The sequence below is a fragment of the Patagioenas fasciata genome, chromosome 4 (genome assembly GCF_037038585.1).
Source record: "Patagioenas fasciata isolate bPatFas1 chromosome 4, bPatFas1.hap1, whole genome shotgun sequence".
In the NCBI taxonomy this organism is placed as follows: domain Eukaryota; kingdom Metazoa; phylum Chordata; class Aves; order Columbiformes; family Columbidae; genus Patagioenas; species Patagioenas fasciata.
In genome coordinates this window covers 47,014,169-47,037,558 of record NC_092523.1, presented here as the reverse complement: position 1 = coordinate 47,037,558, position 23,390 = coordinate 47,014,169, and the positions used below count along the sequence as shown (strand labels likewise).

At 41.7% G+C, this 23,390-nt stretch overlaps 1 protein-coding gene across 5 annotated transcripts in view; it reads left to right on the top strand.

Moving 5' to 3' along the window:
- TMEM131L (transmembrane 131 like) overlaps positions 1-23,390 on the top strand; it is an 84,625-nt gene that overhangs the window by 5,739 nt on the left and 55,496 nt on the right. For all 5 annotated transcript variants that reach the window (XM_065836622.2, XM_065836620.2, XM_071807778.1 and 2 more), the window contains exon 3: positions 2,241-2,284. In XM_065836622.2, coding sequence (XP_065692694.2) covers positions 2,241-2,284 — 44 coding nt within the window. The remainder of the gene's footprint in view (positions 1-2,240; positions 2,285-23,390) is intronic.

Below are 23,390 nucleotides of genomic sequence, written 5' to 3'. Positions count from 1 at the left end.
TATGGTAGTTTGAGAAAGCTTGCTTGCCTTTTTTTTTTTTAAAAAAAAAAAAGGATTAAAAAAAAAAAAAATCCTCAGTGCAAGCATACATGTAGCCTGTGGCATACAGAGGAGAGAAGGTAGGGGAAAGCTGGATGTGAGGCTCTGTGTGCATGTTCAGTCAAGGGTGATTTGTTAAAAAAAAAAAAATCTTTTTTCTTTGCATAATTCAGATTTCATGCTGTGGCTGCACCATGGATTGGGAGGGTTTTCTTTGTTGTCAGTTAACAAAAAATGAAGGAGCTGTCAATGCTAGGATAGCTAGGGTTAAGGGTGAGCACAGTGTAATGACAGAGTCACAGGTTTCTGATGCTTGGCAGATGTTAAGCCATTTAAAGTAGGAGTTAAGCTGTTTAAAATGAGGATGGCTTGCCAGCCTGTTGTGGCAGAGAAGCTGTTTCAGGAAGAGGTGGATGAGGAGTCCTCAAATTTTGCTTGGTGTCATACTGAGGTCCCGGAAGTGCAAAAGAAGGTTGGAGCATCTGGGGAACAGATGATGGATTTGTATCGTGCTTTACTGGTAGAGTCTAACAGCAAGGCTTTAGCTCAGTTGTTAGAGGAGATGGCTAGGTCTTCATGAGGGCCACGTGCTAGAAACACTGGGTAGGTCTGTGCTGAAGAACCCGAATTCTGGATGATTGTCACAGTGTCTCCAACCTCCCTTTAAAGGCAGGGGTACAGGAAAGTCGTCAAATCCTCAAATTAAATTGTACTTCCCTGTCATTCTTGTTACAGATTTGGTTACACTACGGTGAAAGCTGTGCTGGTTCTGTTGGATGAACTGCTTGTGACAAAAGATTGAAGTTTAGATGCATCTGGTAGCTTTTGGCAATATCTATAATAATGTTAGCTATAGCATCATTATTTTAGCCATAATGGTGTTAATTTTGATTAATGATATTAACTATGTTTGTTGTCTTATCATGATTGTCATTTTTTTCCCTTCACGCAGCTCAGGTCTCCCGAAATCCTGCTGTCTGTCCTGTTCAGTGGATGAATAGGGCTGCCTGGTCTGCTTAAGCATTTGAAGCCTGTAGAAAGATGTTCGGTGTTTGTGCAGGTGAAAATAGGAGTATGTAGTGAAAATAGGAGCTGGAGTCAAAGCCGGTGACTTGGGGCATGTTCCATGATGCTCTTAGGTGGAAAATGTGTAGGAGGGATGGTGGAAGGTGCACCCTTTTAATTTCAGAAGGGTTTTTTTCCTACCTTTTCATTGCCAAGGTCTGTAGCTTGTGTCTTGTCCCATCTACTGCAGAAGCAGGTGATAGTGTCGCAAGTTACCAAGCTGTGCTTGATGGGATAACTGTGACCTCTTTTTGAAAAATGTTAATCTCCCTAAAGTTGTCCCCAGTTTCATCAGTGCGGGTTGGGTGGCTATAATATGCTCCATTTTGAGTTGTACCTAAAGCTTTCCTGGAGATCTTGGCTGGTTCAGAGCGGCTACCTGCTTGTTTTAAATGGATTTCCTGCAGGGAGCTCATTGAACCAGCGCTTGAGTTCATTTCTGCAGACAGCTCAAAGCCGCCAGTTGCCAACTGCAAGCTGGCACAGTTTGTTAACTACGTGTCTCAAAAATTACCTTAGTCCAGTAGCTGAGCTAAGCTGTTGTGTTTAAAGTTTCTACTCTCCACAGTTTCTATATGTGTTGCTGGTCATTGGTAGGATCTGGGTTTGGAATCTCACTGTCTCTTTTGGAACATAGTGCCTTGGCCTTTGCTTTTGGGGTTACCATGTGATTTGAATTTCAAGGCATTCTGCATACTATTTTCTCAGGTACTGGCTAATGAAATTTACTGACACGGGGCAGATAAATTGAAGGTGAATGGATAACCTTCCTGTAGTTTAAGGACAATTGATAGTTTTAGATTGAAATTGTGTATGTGAGCAGAATTTTGTATAGGTGCATTTGTATAAATGGAAAATTAGTCTGTTCAGTTGATGTTTAGAAAAAAATAAATAATGTAGTAGCCATGTTAAGTCACCATTTATCTTGGCAAAATGAGCTGAAACCTCAAATGAGATGGCCAGCATCTACCTCACATGAATTGTAAAGGAATTGCTGAAGGAACTTGAGATTTGAGTTCATCTTGCAAGCAAGTCAGGTGGGAGTCCATCTTTGGAGCAGTTAAAAGTGGTACATATGTCCAGTGCACCATGTTGCAATTCTGAGATCCTTATGTAGTGTTTTCTCTGTTTGTCAGGCTGACTCAGAGGAGGATGTGGAAGAGCATCCACAAGAGCAAAGGTAAGTAAAACTCAAGTGGAAACAAGAGTAGCGAAGCTCATTTTGGGTTTTGCTTTAGGAAATAGTGAAATGTAACTGGGAGAACTACTAAAAATGATTTTTATTTTTTTCTGCTGCATATTAAATACACTTCCATTACTTGTGGCTTACAATTTTCTCAACTAATGTTAATATTGTTAGCAAAACCAGAAGATAGTGTGCAGTGTATGCAAGACTGAACTGCCCTCTTGCATCTCTTTCTCCTTATTTTATCTCTAATCTGCATAAACTTTTAATTGCTTTTACACAAATACACACAAAATCTGTGTTTATTCTGCTTTGTTGCACATTTTGTAATTCATTTCTTTAAACAAGAGTGCAGTTTTCAGTTCCAGTATTTGTAAACATAAGTAGTCTTGGAGTGTTAACAGGTACAGGGACAGGGAGGGATGTAAAGAAGATTTAAAGCCAAAGGCTTCTTAATGTATTACTGCGGAACAATAAATATCCTGCCTTGTTTCTTGAAATCAGATAAATAATAAAGCTCTTAAGAACTGTAGCCTCAACTTTGCTGTTTCTGTTAATATCAGGCCTCCTCTATTTTGAAGGACTGGGTAAATAGCTTCACAGATTATTTTTTAAATACACATTTTGCTTCCTCTGAGCGTCCAGATTAAAATGCTTGGACATCTACCAGTGAAACACTTCCTTCCTTTGGTACGTGTTAATGTGGGTACTGCTTTCGGTGCCGTGCCAGCCAGAAAGATCACAAGACTTAAAATAAACACATGTAACACCACTGCGCTCCCATGGCTGCAGCTAGCCAGAAATGCTTTTCTCGTTTATCTCCCCTCTTTGCCCTTAGCTCGTGTTTGAGTGCGAATAGATCTGATAAAACACAAGCCTGGCTGGGAGCTGGCAGAAGGGGCAGGTGTGGGGGTGGAAAGGGGAAGGTCAGGATGGGTCTGTCCTGCGCTGCGATGCTTTGTGCAGCTTTTCTCCCTCGTTCTGCCCCGTTGGGAGCTGCCTGGTCTGAACCCAGCACCACATTAGACTCCTGTGCTTCACCTCCATGGGAATGACAAAGAGGTAGAGACACAGGGTGGGAGAATTACTGCTGCCTCTGACAGCTGATGCTGATGGTTTCTGCTTACCTACTTATGTCCCCCAATTCCTAGCTGCACAGGGGAATTGTTTTTCCCCTCCTGGCCTTGGAAAAAGAGGGGTGAACTACTAAAAGCTGTGTTTTTCCCTGTACAAATACAGAACTTTCTGATTTTCAGCTGGGGGCTGCCGTGGTTTTGATGCAAAGTTTTCACTGCATGCCTAAGCATGTTCTCCTTATTGAGAGGCAGCCAGAAGACAGCAGTCTCTGATGCTGTGCTTGAGGTGGTTTCTGTGATTTTTGCTAGTAGGCAGAGATGCAGTTTAGGGGAAGAAAAAAATCACCTGCCTGTTTTTTTTCTGGAGGTAGATGGAGTGACTGGCTACTATGGCAATAATAAAAATATTATTGAAAGAGAAATAGTTCTTGAGACTCAGGTAGGAAATAGGAAAAAGTGGTTTGATTTTTTTTTTTTTTTTTGGTCATTCAGGTGCTTAAAGATTTTTCTAGTAATTACTCATTTCCAAAAATGAACTTTATAAGTTTATAAGGTTCACTTGCATGGATGGAAACATCCTTCTGTTGTCATACTGAAATGCTTCAGGAAACTTGCCGAAACAGACACTGGTTTGTGTGCATCTTTTAAACTGTTTTGGTTTGCTGCCATATGTAAACACCAGTCTGTGTGTGCTCTCTATACTGAAGGAACACTATCATGAGGAAGACATAGCAAAGGTACAATAGAAAGATTAGAATTCATTAGTTTATTTCCAGATAAGCATTCATTCCCTTGATTTATGTTACTATATGGTGAAATCATGGGGATTTCATTTTCCTGTAGCAGCAAAACCTGAAAGCTTGCAGCATCTCCACCTCATTGTCTGCCAGCATGCCCTAGGGAAATCAGCTAAAGCTACTGAAATTTGATGTGGAGCCCCTAGAGCACCAGAAGCAAAGCACCTTAAAGTAGCAGTATGAACAGAAGTTAATGGAGATAGAGAATTCTGAATTTTCCCCAGAGCTGAAGAAAGTATGAACAGTTCAGCATCTTGAGGCATAAAGGAGAAAGTCTCTTCCCAAAACACTGTTTTATTCAGGTTTTTTAAAATTCTAGGTTAAAGGACTCTCTTGGGAACTTGCTAACCTATTTAAAAAAAAAAAAAAGTAAAGTATTAATTTTCTGTTAACTGACTTCTTGTGCATGTGTATCTCAGGACCTTCCATTTGGGGTGGGCTTCTTGGTTTGCTGTTGTTGGCAAGTGCATAAGGAGGATGGATGTAGTCTTACTATTTCTGCCTTAGGTTTAGCTTTAACAAATACAGAAGCTTGTATGGAGGTAAAAAAGACATTGTCAAAATAGCAATTTTTGAAAAGAGCTATTTCGGAGATGAGTTTGGAGGTCTGTGGGTTTGCAGCTGCCCTGAGTGAGAAAAAGGTAATTAGCAACTCCTTAATTTCCAGCCTACCGTTCCTGCCTTTCTGATTGCTTGGATGCTACCACAGGTTGCTTTCTCTCTGAATCAGACTCTGAAATAAGAAATGCTGGAGAGTAGATACTTGAGTTGCTGAAGGTACTTCAGGCCTCAGTCTTTGACAGAATTAAAGCCATGTGTGTTTGGACCAGCCTATTAAAAAAGCTTCAGGTTTCCTTAAAAAACTTTCCTACATTCGAAAGTCAGCAGTAAGAAGGTGCCTTCTAGAACAACTTTGGATTAGGAAGTTTTGTTGGAAGAAAGTCAATGACAGATGTTGACAGAAAGGTTTTTTGGTTGCGTGTGGTGGTGTGTTTGTGTGGTGTTTGTTTGTTGTTTTAGTTTTGTTTTGGTTGGTGTTTTTTCTTTTTCTTTTCCCTTCTTGCTGGTGACTGTTCACTTCTGTTCACAGTGGCAAGCTTTGAATATGTAGGTACTTACTTCTTTATTATGATTTTGCTAAGGCAGCAGAATGAGTCAAATGCAGACGTCTGGCACAGATGAAGGGACAATACTGTTAGGCGATGTGGACAAATAATACTATTGAAACTTTTAGCCTTCCACTTCAAGGAAGCAGACACTGGACTACCAAAACTAAAAATAAATTTCCACATGTATGGCATACTTAATCCTTGGTTTTGAAGACTTCTGGAGAAAGGCCTTTGAGGATCCAGTTTCCCAGCTGACCTTTTAAAGAACATTTGCACCAGAATAAACTACTGTACTCGAGATGTGAAGCATGCACACTTAATATGTGATGTGCATTAACAGTCCATGAAAAAGGAAAGCCATACAATATTAAGAGTACGGTATATAATTAGCAAGTAAGAGGACGTTTTCCAGCCTTTACCTGTGACAGTTATGGCATATTTTGCTCTGAGTAGGTAGGTATCAGCTGCTAGGAAAATTACAAGTGTTATGCAGTTAGTTCAGTGAAGCATTTCTCTTGGACCTTTGCCTTTGATCACTGGGAGAACATTTCACCCCGTGGACTGGAGCTGCTTGGGGCAGGAGATGGTATCAGCCCCTGGGGGATTCCTGCCAGGACTGGGGTGCAGCCCAGAGTGACAGTGGAGTGACAGCTGGCACCCGGCACTTTGACCTCTCCTGATTGCCAAGTGGGATTACTCCTAATGCTATGACTTTCGCTGTGTCTGTGAAATAGTGCTCCAGACACGGAAGAGAAATTGGAAGGTACAGATAGCAAGGAGGTAGTTTAATAGCACTGTGAGAGACAACAAAGCGATTAAGGTGCACAAGCTGCAAAATTAGTCAGGGATTTAGCGGATACTTTCGAGATGTAATTATAACTTTTGCTTCCCAGGGTGGCTGGGGGGGAATGAGCCTGCTTCACAGTGTGAGATTGCACATGGCAATTTCTCACTGGCCACAACTTCATCCCCTCTCCAATCAGGATACACAGACAAGTCGGGTGCTGTGGATGGGCTGTTAAGACACTTCAGAGGTCCAAAAGGTTACGAGTGACTCGTCCTTCAAAAAAATCTGTAATCTTAGTGCCATAATTTCTGGCAGTCCAGTTCTTGCAAAATGATGACATGGGTCTGGTGGTAGACCTGTCTACCAGGTAGCTGGCTTGGGTGGCAGATAGGCCAGGAAAACAGGCTAACATCAACCAGATTTATATTTTTTTTTTCTTACTGAAAAGATAGAAAAAATTGTGCCAGAAGAAATATCCAAATAGCAAAAAACTTCGTTGTTTTATGTTCTAATTACTTTTTAAATGTCTTTATTGAAGTCACGTGGAGAAAGTGTTTCAAGATGAAAAGCTAAAAGGTAGTTTAATGGGAGTGTCAGTGAGTGCTTAAACTATTTGAAATGAACCATCCTAAACCAATGTTTTCTACCTAAGCTTGTATTGTGTGCCACTGATCATTTAGATTGTCATTAAACTTAGCCCCCTAAAGTATTTTAAACATTTTGTGAAGACTTCTCCTAGGATATATGCTTGGCCCTAACTTGTAATAGCAAAAGTTGCTTTTATTAAGTTTTTAATAGTTTTTAAGAAGATGTATAGAAGAAGCAGAAATCCATGTGTACATTAAAAAGAGCTGCATTTCTTGGGGAAAAAGCTTTTTAATCGCCATAAATACATTTGCATAAGGTGATGCGTTTGTACAGTGTAAATGGAATGGGTGTTTTCACTGGGTTTCACCAAAACCTTTGCTTTGATGTTGGTTAGCTTTTCGTTTTAATTGTTCATTGCTATTGTATCCTACACTAGAATTTCACCAGATCACCAAGGGACTGCTTATTTTAAGTTTTACTGGAAGCCTAAAGAAACAAATGGTTTTTGGGTGGATGGTGTGGTGAATCATGTGGCCTGCCACTGTAGGGAAAGTTGGGGCAGGTGCACACACACGTGCATAACTTATTGAGCACACTTTATATAATCCTTGGAAGTAGAGGTGTGGAAATGAGATGCACAGACCTACCTGTTCTGCTTGGGTGAAAATCCCTAAGGAAACACCTGTAGGCAACACAGAGAATACTGTTAAGCTAGAATTAGAAAAAAAAAAAAACAAACCACACCAAAAAGACAACCCAAAAAACAAACAAACAAAACACCCAAAAAAACCCCAAACAAACAAACCACAACTTACTGGGCAAAATTGTTAGGTCAACAAAGCTGGGACAATCTCTTCTAGATGAGGAAACGTTGTTTTGGAAGGAACTATCACTGTCACTCTTCTTCTCCTTCCTTGCACAGGTACAGCTCGGGTGGCAGGCTGAACTCTTGCTGCTTTCATCTTTTATCTCTGTTTTATGTGTTGTAATTCATTCATTGATGAACTTTGCCTTGCTGAACTTTGTATTACATGCCGTTAGGGATAGCTGTGTTCTCATGTGCATTGCTTATTCCAAAATATTGGTGCTTTTGCAAAAAAGCCTTTTTTTTTTTTCTTTCTCTTTTTTAAATTTTTTTGTTAAATTTCTCTAGGACATTGCATGCCAGTGCTGTGTGCTAACAAATGAGCCAGCTATCTGTTTATTTATTTCTGAGTTGCTTTCAGGCATTTCTGAAATGAGAGCAGCAGCCTAAGCCAGCAGTGTTGTATTTGACACCAGACTGAGGAGCTGGTGCTGTGGCTCTCTGGGGTCTGGAGTTAATGGCAAATGAGACCATCCTGCTGCGTTTTGCGAAGAACTGTCAAACTTCCGTTCTCACATTAGGTCCTAATTGACCTTAACTGAAATATTTTAAAGGTGATGTGTGGCTAGATTTAATTACTCTTTTATACACTGTTGCAATCTCTACTTATCATCAAAATCTTGTCTGTTTGTATTGAAAAAACCCTGCTGGTATGTATGTATGTATTTCCCTGGCTGTTGTGAGTCCTCTTGGGCTGGAAGATTCCCATGATCAGATCAGCAACTGATCTGTATGTTGGCTTGTACACTGGCCTAAAATGGACTTTCTTATCTATGGGTGACAATGTGACTTTGAGAAATGAAGACAATCTCGGTGTGGTGATTGAGAACTAACACTTGTGCTTTCATATGGCTCATGCTGCCTTGAAAAGCCACACAGGCTGTCTTCACCCCAGTTTCTGTACTGGTAAAAATAGCAGGCAGTGACAGTCTCCTCCCAGTTGAGGCTGTGAGGTTATTGTTTGCTCAGGGATTAGTGAACGTGAAGAAGCTGTATTTGGATGTGTGCTGCTGGAGTAAATGTTTTCACGTGTAATGACCTATTTTAAATGGACAAGTAAACTGGGCTTTATGTTTTGGTGTCTTGGATCTTCTGTTAATTTTATCTTCACTTTCTTTTCTGACTTTCTCAGCTGTCTGTCTCTCCTGCAGACCTCTTGTGTGCCTCCTTATGGCATCTCTTCTTTCTTTTTAGTTTCTGTCTGGGCCTGAAACAGTTGTGGTTTCTGTACTGCAAGATGAAGAGACTGTCTTGCCATCTGCTGCCACGGTGCTGTCCCCTGCCTTGTGCAGCCCTGCAGGTCATATCAGAAAGCTCCTCTGGATTAAAAGCACTTTTTTTATTTTTTTCCCTTCCCAGGTTCATGTTTACTTGTGATCATTCTCTTCTCGGTTTCCCTGTTGCTTTCTGTGGCAACGTCAGCTGAAAATGTGCACAGCATTGCTCCCTTACTCTCTTCCTCCTACTGTGCTGGGTGAGTGCTGGACCCGACACTGGAGCTATGTCTGGCAAGGTGGCTCCCCTGCAGGCCAGCATCTCTCTTGTGCTCCTCCCAAACTGCTCCCAAGGAGCCTGGCTGTGTCTTGGTGAACCTCTGCTCCAGACCTCAGAGTGTCATCCTGCTTTTTCTTCTGTCTCTTCTTCCACCTGCCTTTTGGCCTGCGGGTGGAGTGGGTGGTTGTGTGGGGGTACTTGTGCCAAGGCCGACTCTCTGCTCCCTTATCTTCTGCAGTCCAGGAGGAGCCCGGCCAGATCTGCTGCTGTGCTCGCTGTTGGTGAGATAGATGAGTAGGCTAGTCCCCAAAAGTGCGGGGCTGAGAGGGAGAGCATCTTGTCGTGTGTTGGGAATAATGTCCTGCTGAATCAGTGGCTGTTAGGTAGGAGGATTTGCATCTCTGTGATGGATAGCCTTGGAGGCAGTGATGGGTTTTGGGTGGATGGTGTGGTGAATCGTGTGGCCTGCCACTGTAGGGAGAGTTGGGGCAGGTGCATACACACGTACATAACTTATTGAGCACAGCTTTCGTTTTCTTCAGGCTGTTGTAGCCTATGCTTTGGGTCAGAGCGCACCCAGCATCCGTGGTCTTTAGAGGTAGGACAATCTTGATCTGAGCAGGTGGGACAAGGGCATATGGTGTCATTTCCCATTCTGTTTGTTTCAGCACTGGCTGCAAAGCTGTGCGGGAGCAAAGACAGCTCGTGTGGTGGCACAGGCTGTCTGTGATAGTCATTCAGCAAACACATGGGGAGCGTCAGCTCTTAATGCCAAGCAGCTGCATGCTGCGATTGCTCTGCAAGTCTCCTCTGGAATGTGGCATTTTTCTTGTTAAATTTAACCTGCCTTGTTTTGAAAAATGGGCTGTTAGGACACATCTTGTGTGTTTAGAGGGGGAAAAAAAAAGGAAAAGCAAACAGCTGCTGAGGCATGTTTGTCCTTGTCCTAATCATTGTAACTTAGTGTCCCCTTAGTCCGTACATGCTGCCTCTATAATACAGGTAGTTCAGAGCAGGACCTCTCTTCTTATGCTTCTACTTTTGTATTTTAATACACTAATAATGAATTTCAGATGTGTGTTTTATCTTGAACTGGTCCTTTTGATTTGTGGGCAGTAGGCCACAAAAGATTTAGCTTTATATCTCTACATTTGTTATTATTTTCACTTCCCTAATAGCTGCTTCTTAGTTGCCCTTAAGAGGGCTTAACTTGCAGTCATATTAATTTTACCATTATGCAGTTAAATTGTAGACATCTGAAATAATAGACTGTTGTCAGCAATCTGAAAATCGATATCCTGTAAACATTTAGAGTAATAGTTTTTCTGCTGTTAATTTGCCACAAATTGGCAAAGTAGAAAAACAAAAAATAGCAGCTTGCTCACTTTCAGGAATTTGCAAACTGTACTTTTGCATCATCAGCCTCAACACACCGGACTGATTATTCGGAGCTGAGTATAAAGTTAACTGAGATCTCTCTGACATGGTGTAATAAAGTGTTAAAGGTGATGCTGTTACCTGACTTTCATTTTTCCAGAGACTAAAAAGTAACACAAACATAGCTTATAATGCCTCACGTATTTTAATCTGAATAGGAAATTGCTCTGGGACAGGTACATTCCTGCCCTGGCTGTGGCTCTGAGTGTATGGCTTGTAGGCAAGTAGGTGAAAGAGCCTTTATAGTAATTTTGGTGTTTGCCATAGTAACATAAGTAAAAACATGGCAGGAAAACAAAGCACATAGCTTATCTGTAGCTCTTTCAGTTCAGTATTGGTTAGAAATTCAAGCCTACGTTTTAAACAAATCTTAGTTATACTGTCTTCAACATTGTTTTTTATCCACTTTCCTCAGTAGCTGCTTTGGGAAGAGACTTTTTCTTTGTGGTGGTGGTTGCAGAATGACCGACTCCTCTCTTCATCGGGACAAAATAGTCCTCTCCACTTCAGGGAGAGGAAAAGTGTATGAAATACTATACTTGAATGTGACGACAGTGTGCATTAACTCTTTTACAGAGTCCGAGTACTCACTGCAAATATTTGCTTTGTATTTGTAGAAGAGTTGGCTTTAATAAAATGATCTAGTAGCCTAGGAGAAACACCTGGTTGGTATGATTAATTTAGGTGTCTGCTTGTCCTCTGAGGGGTCCACCATTCTGTGTACTGTCCAGGCTGCCACCTGAGACAAGGATGATAGAGGGCAAAGCTGGGGTGTGTTAATAATCCTGATCTCCCTCTCTACCTTCCGACCCCCAAAGTGGTGTACGATTGTGGCTTGGTAACTTTTAGAAAGTGCAATTAGATGAGGACAACTCAGAGTATTTTTTGCATATATATGAACAAAACAGACCTTGCTTTCTGTAGAACAAATGGACTTTATATGAATTTTATACATGGGAATTCCTCCATCAGAAACAATCACTGGGAAGAAACTGTTGGGGTTTGTTTGTTTGTTTTTCCTAAGAATTATGAGGAAAAAGCCAAGAGAAGGGAAAATGTTTTCCAAGGGGAGGGTGAGAAGTAGCCCTCTGTTCTTCTCTTGTGAAGTTCTCATCCTCCAATAACCTCTTGTGTGCTTCAAGATATCTACTGCAGTACCTAGTGAGCTGTAGTTGGTGGTTTTACCATCTCCCCCACCTATACACCAGAAATCCACAGCCGTCAAAATTAAGAAATCTGAAGTGCAAAATAATGCCTTTTGGTTTTGCCAGATAAAAGCCAGCTTTTATTGCAAAACTTCCTGAAGACACATGAAGAAGCTGTAAAGACTTGGAAGTAAAAAGGAAAAAGTTAAAATGGTGTATAATGTTCAGTGCTGTCGAAAGCACAGGCTGTGATGTCTCTGGTTCGTGGTTTGTGTTTACGTTCAAAGTTGGCTTTCTGAGCAAGAAAAAGTTTTATTAAAATGTTTGTTCGCAAAAGCATGCTCCTTAAGGAAACATGAGAAATGCAGAAAACAACTCACTATTTTATAAGCCTAGATTGGTTAGAAACTGTTCTTTTGGGTGATGGGATGGTGACATTTGAAGTAATGTTACTCTGCCTTCATTATAAATTAGTTCATTTATAGTCTTAGGATTTTAAACTGTTCTGGCCTTCTAGAGGCTTGGATATCAATAGGATGTTAAATCTGGTGCACTTCAAAATTCCTGTGAAGAGTTTCAGAAACCCAAATGATATATATGAAGAAGAAAAAGTAACCTTAAGTCAAAATTGTTCTAATGTATCAGTATTTCTTTTGAGTTAATAAATTGCTTTCCAGTTTTTTTTTGATTACTGTTCATTATTTTAATGTTTCTCTCTGAGGCCTGGTTACTTTCTGTGGATAGTTCTATTGTCACATACCTCTGCACCTCTATCTCAAAAAAAAGTTAATGCGGAATTAAATAGGCAGTCTCAGCATTACAAAGTAGATAAAGAGATAAATGACCAATACGTAATCTACTTATCTTCGTTTCTGCTACTGTCTGCCTTGTTGGTAGCACGTATATATTTATCTCTTGAGTGGGAATTTCTAAGCTTGTTTTTAGTCACGTGTGAATGCTGATAAGTGATCAAGCGGAAAGTTACAGTCTCTCTTGTTTTACTGTTCTTTGTTCCTCTCTGTGCCCGCTGAATGCTACCATGTTGTTACGGCCCTGTTTCCCCTCCTGATCTACTGGACAGCTTCTCCCACTCACCCGTGTGGTGGGTGTATGCTTGAAAAGCTTTTGCGAGTCCTGGGAGAGGGTCCAAAACGGGATTGTTGCACAGGCTCTCAGACATGCAGGAACTCTAGAGACCGGCCTTGAGTCACTGCAAGTGCTGCCGTCAACTTCTGCATGCTGCTTCTAGAGCCGACAGTGTTTGGCAAGCAGTGGATCCAAATGTTAATACTTAATGTTTTTTTTAAGTTTGCTAGTGTACTGAGGTCTTGACCTTTCTTGTGAAGCTGCTTCAATTATTTCTGTGTTCTCTGGTTATGAAAATTAAGCCAAAAAAAAAAAGCCACGTGTCATCCTGCTGGTGCTCTTTTCCCAGCGAGCACTTCTGAAGAGTTTGTCCGTGGGCAGCACGTGGGTTTGATGGGATCAGGCAACTCTTTGCAGTGCTGTAGCTGTGGGTATGTTTCTTATCAATGAGAAAGAAGGGGCTTCAGCAGTCATGTATCAAACTGAAGTTAGGCCACATCAATACACGTGTATATGCTTGAATGCCTTCTCCAGGCATTTCAGACACTGGTCCCTGTTTGTTGGAGAAGCGTGTTGTGGGAATACACACACCATTGGGAATACACTTGGAACAAAGAGGGACTTTGGAGACTTCGTTGATTCTGAGCCAGTAGTCTCAGTGTGGTGTGTTTAGCACTGGAGAGAGAAAAAACAGATGCATGCTTGTTTTTGTATTATTTGTGAGGAGGATCCTTTGTATCGTTTCCAAGGTCTTGAGGTTCCTGTATATTGTGCTGCCTTTCAACTCCGTTGCTCAGTGCGTTTGGATGAGAGGTGCAGTTTCCACAAGTAATTGAAAATGCACGTGTGTGGTTTGGTTTTTTTTTTAAGGCTCTCAGTCCTTCTCGCTCGGGTGTGTTGGAGTGCCAGAGCAAAGTGCACGATATTCTCAAGGCTTTTCTTGGGAATATGTGAAAGCTGTTAGTTACCCATCTGTTACAGGCTAGGTATTTGTAAACAGTTGAGGTCTATGGGTAGATTTCACTCAGTTTGAAAGCTGTCTTCATGTACATTATAGTGTTAGCAGTTGTTGCACGACAGAGCTGAATCCTGAGAGTGCTGTAGGATAAAAAGCAAAACTGGTTGAATTTTAGTGAATTATCTGCCAATACAGTAGTTTTCTTTGAGGGTAAGTTACTGCAATTCATTAAAAAACCTGGCTATGTTTGGTAGAAAATAGAAGCAGTAATATTAAAGTTTAAAGTAATTATACTTTCAAGACGGTTGCTGCTGAGGCACTGCTTAGAGCATGAAGATGTACTTTGCATGAAAATTGAGAGTTTTTGATATCAGATGTTGTTCTGAAAGGTCTGGTTGCTTTTGCAGTAGTTCATGCATAAATTGCTGCATGAAGTTGTTTGTTCTCTGTTTGAAAAGTGAGACAGTCTGACAAGGATTATTAGATGTGTCTTAAATGTAAAAGGTTTGTGTTTTTAAGTAAGGACTCTACTAAAGTTATTGGCAAGTGACTGTTGTCACCCACAGGGCTGGACACCCATGGTTTTGGTGCAGCCACCAGCTCCTGGCTGAAGTGATGGGGTAACAGGTTGGCTCCTGCACCACACACTAGCTGCAAATCCCAAGCATTTCGGAGTAGTGATGCTGCCAGTATTAATGAGTACTGCCCAGTGTCATGGTTAAATTGGTATCTTGAGATTAAACCTCTGGGTGGAGAGGCAATGGAGTTTTGATGTGTGATGTTGGAGGAATAGTGGTTTTCTTTCTCTTCATTCCATGCCCACTGTTTGGCTAGGTATCCAGTGGTGCTCATCTCATAACTACACTGCAAGGTTGTACTGAGTGCTGTTTTTTCCCATTTTGTCCCCTAGGGGCTCATCAGACCCTTCTCCCAGCACAGCTCTCTCCAGAGAGACAGCTGCAAACCTGTGGATGCAGCAGCCGAGTCCCACTCCCTGGTGGGGGAATAGAGCCTGAAGGGCTGCACATCCAAGGGGAAGGAGGTGGCAGCAAAGTAGTAGCTGACAGGGGAAACCAGTAGTGTCACTGAGGACGTGAGACTATCACAGTGTTGTTGCCCTGTAATTATAGTGTTGTGTGGTATCCTGTACACTTACACACATGCCATGATGGCACTGTTGCCCATCTGTTACTTGAAAGCAGGTCAATGTAAAGGGTATGGTGGTGGTCAAATTGCACCAGCCATGATTTTAAAAAAAAAAAAAAAGTGTTTCAAACTAACAGAAGAGTTGCAAGCACAGCAGCTGGGCAACATTCACCTGCCCTGTGACCTGGAGTTGGCCCTTGGTGACTGGCAGGATCCATCCCCACCACCAGTATGTGATTTTATCTGTTGGGAAGCTTCCTCACCAGGCACCTGGGCAATGGTGAAGGAGTAATTTCAGAACAGAGCTCTAGATGTTGGAAGGCTGATCGCCTGCAGCTCCGTCTGCAGTGAGAGAGGAGGTTTTACCAGAGAATGGTCAAGTAGCTTAATATAGCTCCTTCGAATTGTCCTTGGTAGCAGCCTATTTTTCCCAGTCCTTCAGAGAGAGAGGAAGTGCCAGGTCTCCTAATTTCAGAGCCCCAGGTGAGGGAGTGCTCATGTTCCCCACCAAGCTGTCTTGCCCCTGCTGCTTCCCCTGCCACGTGCAGCTTCCCCTTGCTGCAAAGGACCAGGCAGCAGGTGAAGTTGCAGTAACTTTTTCAAACCTTCAGTGTTTCTGACTTGCACATTAATGCTGACCTGTGCTCTCTGATTAGGTTTTCGTAGAAGTTTAGAGACTCGAGATGCCTGGTGTCGATCTGTGCTGTTCAGGGGTGGAGACTGTGGCTGGCAGTCTGCACCTCGGGTACTGCAGCACTTTCTGCTGTAAAAGTAAAGGACACCTGTGCAACCACCAGACCTTTCTCGGTGAGCGGTACAAGCTTGGGAGAGCTGGTTCATATGCCTCCGGTCTGCTTCGCTGCACAGGGCGCAACTGTTCAGCCTGCTGCCTCTTACTGAAGCTCAGAGCAACATGATGGTTAAGACAAAACCTTACTGAAACAGGATGTCACTGTCCATGCATGGCTGCCTGGCTGGGGCGAGGGACGCTGGGCAGCCGGTGAGTCTGCACGTGATGCTGGTGAGACATCTTGCCTGACACTGTGCTGGAGAATGCTCAGATGCTATGCAGAACCTGTCTGGGCTGGCATTTGGCAGTGGGGAAAGGACAGGGTGTAATTGCCAGAGAGGCAAGGGGTGGGAAAGTATGGTAACAAGAGCAAAAATGACTAAAGACTGTGAAGGGAAGAAAAAAAAAATGTTGCCCCTGATAAAAACGCAAAGTGAACAAAGATACTGGTAGGAAGGGAAAAATGAAAACTTTCTTCTTTCAAGAGATAGGCAAAACTGATAAGGGCCAAGAAGAGATTGCAGTCTAACCATGAAAGATACACAATGGCAAAAGGGAAGTGAAATAAGAGAAAGGAGGGAGTGACTGATTTGTAACTGCTTTCACTTTGTGTAACCACCACCTCAATTTATGTAAAATTATTTTAAGGGTCCGTGCAAAACAGAATCAAATCTCCGTATTCTGGCTGGCAGAAGTGTGCAACAGTCCTGCTGCATGGTCACTTAATGTCAGCTATTGCACAGGGTACAAAGCAGTCAGCATGTCATCTCCGTGGTGCCATTGTAGGTCACTCCTTACATTTTGCCTACATATATATATATTTTTTGTGTTGAATTACATTGTTCTATCAACTGAAGATGTGAGCTGGCATTTTAAAATTAAGGTCTCTGCAATAAACACGTTGATAAATATACAAACAGTAAAGACTTGAACATGGTGGTGATGCATATCATAACCATACATAAGCATAAACCATGTAATTCTTGTTTGTTGTTGTTATGTGGTTTGTGTTTTTTTTTTGTTTTGTTTTGGTTTTAATGAGACTGGAACAGCAAGGGGTACTGTGCTGCCCCTGGGAAGTAAGCAGCCATGTAATACTGTAGAATAAGTTTTGTAGTTCCTTATCATTGGATTTGACATGCCTGCTTAAGTTTTTTTGCCTGCCTGCTAGTGCTGTTTGCCATGTGCATGGCTGGTTTGTGTCTAAATCTTGATTCCTGGCAACTGGAGGAGGGTAGGGAGTTGAAGGGCCTGTACTTGACCGACTCCTTGACCCGTACTTTACGTGCTTTGTTGCTATTAACTGCCTTTATTCAATAGCCATTGTCTGATTTCTGTCTTGGCATGTTCTGTCTTTTATTCCAGTCCTTTGCTGCAAGCCTGCTGCCTGCAGCCCCCGAGGTGCCTACTCCATGCATAGGTATTTCTGTGGCCTGTTGCTGACCCAGTTTCTGCAGCATAAAAACTGCCTTTTTGAAAAGGGGGCATTTCTGGCCTTTGTGAGCGTTGCCGGAGTTGCTGGTGTAATGTGGCAGATCCCGCAGATGCGGGTAGTAACTTCAAAACAAACACACAACCCGGTCCCCATGCTTTCAGTCTTGCTTGGATTTTTTTTTTTTCCCCCTCATTGTAAATAAAAACAATTATTAATGCTTTCTGGTGATTGAAGCGGTGGGCTGCATTTTGGTGGATGCTTTGTTCTTGGAATAATTACTGAAATGTTTGCTGTGCAGGGAGGGGAGGGCAGTGCCCAGCCATAGAGAGCATACACTTTCAGATTATAAGATGGGGACCTTCGCTTTTGTTCCCAAACTGAGGAAGCTTATTTGGGACTTGGAGAACTGCAAGTTGCCCAGTGTCTGTCGTGGCTTTGTCGCGAGGTCTGGCTTGGATGTCAGGTCGTGCTGCATGACAATGACACTTCTTTTGAACATTTGCACCTGTATAATTTTACCTCTATAGCCTGAAACTTTACGAGCTGTGGAAAAGTTGAGATGTTGAAAACATGACCCTGTGGTAGCTGAAAATCCATGTGTTACCTACTGCTGGCCGTGGTTTGGGGCAGCACCTCATGTGTACTTATTCTGTCTTTTTGCCACACTCCTGGCAAAAGCCACATCTTCCATTTTGAAAGAGGGATCTGCCTTACAAAGCCTCACTGCTCCTTTTTTAGTGTTAAAATACTGCCGTGGAGTGACATGATGAAGCTTGTTCAGAGACTGAATGCACTTTTTTACATGCGCTTAGGTCACACCTGGGTCTGTACTTTCAAATTTGCCTTTAAGAAAGGGGCAAAGCTCCAGGCTGGTCCTGTTCCCCAGCTCACTGCAGCCCCTCTGCTCACAAAAAGCCCTGCTGGCTTCACCAGGACTTTGTACAGGTCCCGGTGGGCTCCCATTTATCTTGCAGAGGAATGAGCAGCGAGAGATGTACGGCCAAGCTCGGTTAAATACACCTTTGGGCTGTAGAGAGGCCTTTGGCCTTTCCGGAGGAGCTCTTCCCCTCACAAGCAGCTTGAGAAACTCCATGTCAAACAGGTTAATGTGTGGAGCATGCAGAAGCAAAGTGCATCCGTTCTTGCAGTGGAAGAACACCTCTGGTTTGAGGCTCGTTAAGAAACTAAAAATAGCATTGCTGATTCTTTGCCCTTAGTTTCACAGGTGAAAATTTCAAGTTGGTGAACTCCACTCAGCTTCTTAGCTTTGAAATAAAGAAGGAAAGGCAAGAATCTAGGGGAGGTGGAGTCTCAATATGGTACTAGATTGCATGTGTGGTGGTTTGTTTGTGGTGTTTTTTTTTTTTTCCCTTTTTTTTAACTGATACAAAATAATCAAAAGCTGACTTCCTCCTAAATTTTTTTAGCTCATTTTTCTCCTCTTCCTTCTCCCACCAGCTATCTTGCTGAAGGAAACAAATGTTAACCTGTTGGCTCAAGGTGCCCGTTGCTGGAAATCAGAGCTCTAGAGTTTAACGTGCCAGCTGTAACATACCTGAGGCTTTTTTTGGTGGTAGACATTTTGTTAATAAACCTGTGAAACAGGGTGTGTTTCCTATGGTTCTGCTTCGTTTAATAGCAGAAGGTTGCAGCATTTTGCATGTCAGAAGAAATTGGCTCAGAGCATATGCTGTGCATTGGCTTTGGCAGATCCCAGATGTTTTGTAAGGGCCTGGTAATTTCTGCAATAAACATTGTAACTACTAATCCTGGTAATGACAAAATTTTTGAATTTTTGCCAGTTGAGTTTTCTGGTGCCAATTTTTTCGTATCTATGTTTTCTTTAACACTGTAATCTAACAAAGTCTAAATATACAGTGGTACTTAGGAGTAGGTCACAAATACACTGTGAGAGTGCTTCCTTTTATTAATAGCACTAAATGATGGAGCTGCCTTTCCATTTTGCATACGGCGACCCAGAACGCCGAGTGACACAAGACAGGCGAGTGCAGCAATCTGCTCTTTTCCAAGAGAGCAGCCAGGGGAATTCGGCAGGCTGCCTGCCTGGTGTCCTGCCACCGTAGGGGTTTACTGACTTTGGGTGAGAAAGTGGAAGTGATCCCATGCTGTGGAGGATTCTCTCTTGCTTTTTCTGCCCACAGAAGGGGAGGCACTTGAAAATATAACTGGAGTTTTGTATGGCAAACTGGGAAAGAATTTGAATTTAGGTATATATAAAATAACTGTTGAAGCATATACTTGATGATGAAAATACACAGTGCAATCAGTTAAAATGTGAATGAGCAATAAGAGTAGCCTGCAAATTTTTATTGCTCTTGGAATTTTAAAAGGTTCTTCATAGGAAAAAGTTCCGTATTTTTCAATAGAAAATAGATGACCAGTGTACCAATTAATGTAATGCATCACTTCTATAAAATGGCATAGATCCAATAGGTTACTGCACCAGTATGAAAAGCTTTGTCAAGTGACACAGACACATTTGGAGGGCGCCTGGAGAGGATGTAATACATCCCAACTGGGAGGAGCGGAAAGCAAGAAAGAAAGAGTGATGCTCCTGTGAGATGAAAAGTTGATGATTTGGGGCTGAAGCTACTTTTTTGGTGTTGCTGTTTTGTTACTGACTTAAAGATTTAACTTTTCCTCCTTAAGATTTGGTAGTGGCCCCTGGGGTGAGCAGCTTTGTTCCCCTGCTCTCTGCAGGATGACTGTGTAACCACAGCTTCACTGTGGAGCACCATGCTCAAAGTACCTTTAAAAGGGGTGTAGCATTGCACCTTCTCTTTGTATGTCTTTCTCCTTTACATTATATTTTTGCAGTCATATAGTATGACCTGTGAAAATGCTGTTCAGTGACATGAAAAATTAGGTGTTCCTAGAAAGCTAGTGTATGTAGTTTGAATTCTGGGTGGTTTGCACATGCTTCAGAAAGTCTTGTATGAAGTTTCAGCTGTTAGAGGAGGGAATTCAATTTTAATAATTCAGGCAATCAATAGCAGTAATATTTTTTTCTCCTTATAAAACTGAAACGTGCACTGAGAAGAGTGATCTTGATGTGTTACTCAAGCAAATGCTTGGTACAAGGATTTTGAAGTAGGTGTACATATCTGAGTTTTCAAGAGAGACTTCCACAGTGTCTTACCAGTTTGTAAAATAATTTACTGCATAATGCATCTGAACTGTGTAGTGTAGTGCTTTCTTTTCCACGGTAGTGGCATTTTAAGCTATCTAGTGAAGTACTGTCTAGCTAAGTTGCACAGTTTTCTGCATTGAACCCATTTTGGTTGTCTGTCTTCATATGCTGGCTGGAGCAAGGAATGGTATTGGATACACATAGGTAAATTATTATGCTTAAAGGTTGATCCCTAAAGATTATACTTTGTTTTTCATGATTTGGGCTGAAATGGTCCAGCCTAAAGACAATAATTTAAAAGCAGAAATTATTACTGTTTCTTTGAGTCCTAGCTGAGTTTTCTTGCATTCGCTTACTTTCCTTTTTAGTTAATGTCTTTTTTTTTTTTCTGTTTCAAAGGGCAGGGGATTTTTTTACTCTTTAATGGGTTCAGTGTAAAGGTTTCCACTGGGCTATTAAGGTCTTCCAAGCAAATCTGTGCCTTAGCTGTCCCACAGGCCTGTACTCTTTCATTATAAAAAGAAACTAAAAGGCTTGGATTAATGCAGAAAGAACACTAGGCGGTCACATAGGAAGATTATCGCTCTTAATTGCTGTAGGAAGATTATCACTCTTAATTATTAAGCAGGTCAAGCTTATCAGCAACCACAGAGCCCTTTCATGGATTTGCTGAACTCTTCTAACATAAAATGGTTTCTGCCAAGATGGAAGCTTGTGGCTGGGGCTGTAAATAGCAAAAGGAAATGTCTGGGCGCAATGGTGTTTGACAAGAGCATAACTTCCTACTGCCGTGAGCTTTGCAGCCCCACGGCGCTTCCTGCCCGTGGCCTCTTCCCTGCGCTGGGGCAGCAGCCACCTCTCCCAGACAAAGAAATGCGGGAGAAATACCACGTTGCCCTGGCATGTGAAAGTGAAACACTTAAAGGAGGTTTGCTGCTGAATTGACAGAAATTGGCCCTTTGCTCTTGGCTTGGAGAGGTTTTTTTTTTTTTGAGTAAAATTGTGTGTGGTTGATTAAATGAATTTTTCTTTTAACCAATGAAACTAGAACTGCAATTGATACATTAAAAAGGTGAGGTCGTTTGTCACTTGGGTCTCTTCCCTCTATACTGCTAATTGTCCTGGAGACACACTGCAGGAACAGAAAACAAGATCATTGTTATTTTAAAGGGAATTAATTTAGTTGAGGCAGGTGTGATAGAATCGGTATTTGTTTCTTCTGGAATATCTGTTTCTGCCTCTGTTAGATTCCTAATTACGTTAGTACAGGACTATGCTTAAAAACAAACCTTGCCACTAAAATCTTCCGTCATGGTTTCACTGTTGCAAGGACAGAATTAAATACGATCTAGTAAGTAAAAATAAGTGTGCTTTCCTTAGGTAGAAGGCAACTGGGTTTGTGGTTTGTCTTCTGCCTTTCTTAAGGTTCTTTTATCCTACTTCTTTCATGGGGCCATGCTGTGAAATTTGACTGCTTTCAGTAAAATGCTTTGAAAACTGAGGATGGGAATAGTAATTTAAATTTCGTGGTATTTCAGCACAAGGTTTGCACTTAGTACTGTGCTTTTAGCTGGAGAAGGCAGTGTCTGACACGGTGCAAGCCTCTTCACTTTCCCTACGGTTCATGTTTTCAAAGTGTCTGAAAAAGGCTGTGCGGCAGCACATCTCCACTTGAAAATGTTTCATTTTGAGTTCAGAGACTCTGAGCAGGGGCTTGGGTAAACAGCATGGTCTTTCAGAGGTGTGGAGTCTCGTAGCTCCTCTTGAAGTGATTTTTTGAGTTTCCAGAGTTGAACAGCGTTCTTCAAAAAGCAGCCACTTATTTACATGTATAAAGTAGGCCAGGGTGCTTTCATGTTTGACTGCCTCTCTCAATGCTTGTTAATTAAGATAGGCAAAAGTTAACATGACAGAATTATTTGTGATCTTAGTGTTGTTTTTTTTAAGAACAAACCTGGTGGTTATACAGGCAGTTTAAAGGTTGGTTTATTTGTTTTGGGTTTTTTGGTGGGTTTTGCAGCTACAGAGTAAGCAAATTACTAGGAAAAAGTAAATTTTGTTAAAAAGCTTTGAGGTTTAAAAAGGAAAAAAAATAGCATGAGCTGCTTTGTGTGCCTTTGAGATTTATGTTTTTGTTTTGCATACTCATGGACTAAAAGCATTCTTGAAAAAGACATGAAATGCAGAAGTTTGGGACATGGTAATTTGAGATTAAAAGTCAAGAATGCCAAGGCTCCTTATGGAGCCTAAAGTGTGTATTTTTATTAGACAAGCAGCTCTTTTAATTCGTTTTTAGGAAGAACTAAGAGAAAATTGCTGACTTTTAAAAGTTGAATTGTAAGGAAGCTTAAAAAAAAGGCAATCTAAAGGATTTATTTCAGAGCAGTTATCGTTGTCTTAAGTATTTGGAAATCACCTTATGAAATATTGCAAAAGGAACAGGCAATTATTAAATTATATGGAGCAAAAAGGAAAATGAAGGTGGATGTTCTGCTTGCCAGGATATTTGGGATTTGCTGCCAGCGGTAGAGATGCTTCAGAGAAAAATGTTTGGTGTGCATTTTGAACTAGTGGGCCCCGTACACTCATCCAAAACAAATAACTTAGATATTTCTCAGCCTAGCTGAAACAAGACTCCTTTTTTGTATGTGTGTGTGTCTACAAGTAGTTGCAGGTTCGGCTTAGGCCACATGGGTGCCTGATTTGCATGCCCAATTCACTGATAAGCCACTTGCTGTTCTCCCAGATCTGTGCTAGGGGTTTCTAGGGGTTTATATACTACTTGATTTTTAAAAAGTCTGCTTTTTTTTTTTCTTTTCTCCATCCTGTTCAAGCAGATTCTCCAAGATGCCCAAAAATACAGGGTCCCCCTGCACCATTTCTAGAGCGCGTTGGTTGTTGCTTGAAATCTGGGTGGCTAAAGGATTTTAGAAGAAGAGGTTTGAGGAAACAATTTCAGATGAACTCAAGTCGTTGTGAATGAATTTCTTAATTTAGTACAGATTTCAGTTATTTTAGAAGTTGAAGACTGTTTTATGGGAGGGAGTAATTCCGTTCTGCTGTTAGACACACTTTATTGTGCTGCGGCTGCTAAAGTACAAACCACAGGCACATCTGGAGAAGAAAGCCTTTTCACCAGGATGCTCGCTGTAGTTCTTTGTGCCTTGCTGCTTATCTTCTCCACTAGTTTTCTTCATGAGTCTTATTCTGATTTTTATTGAAGTCCACATTTACCT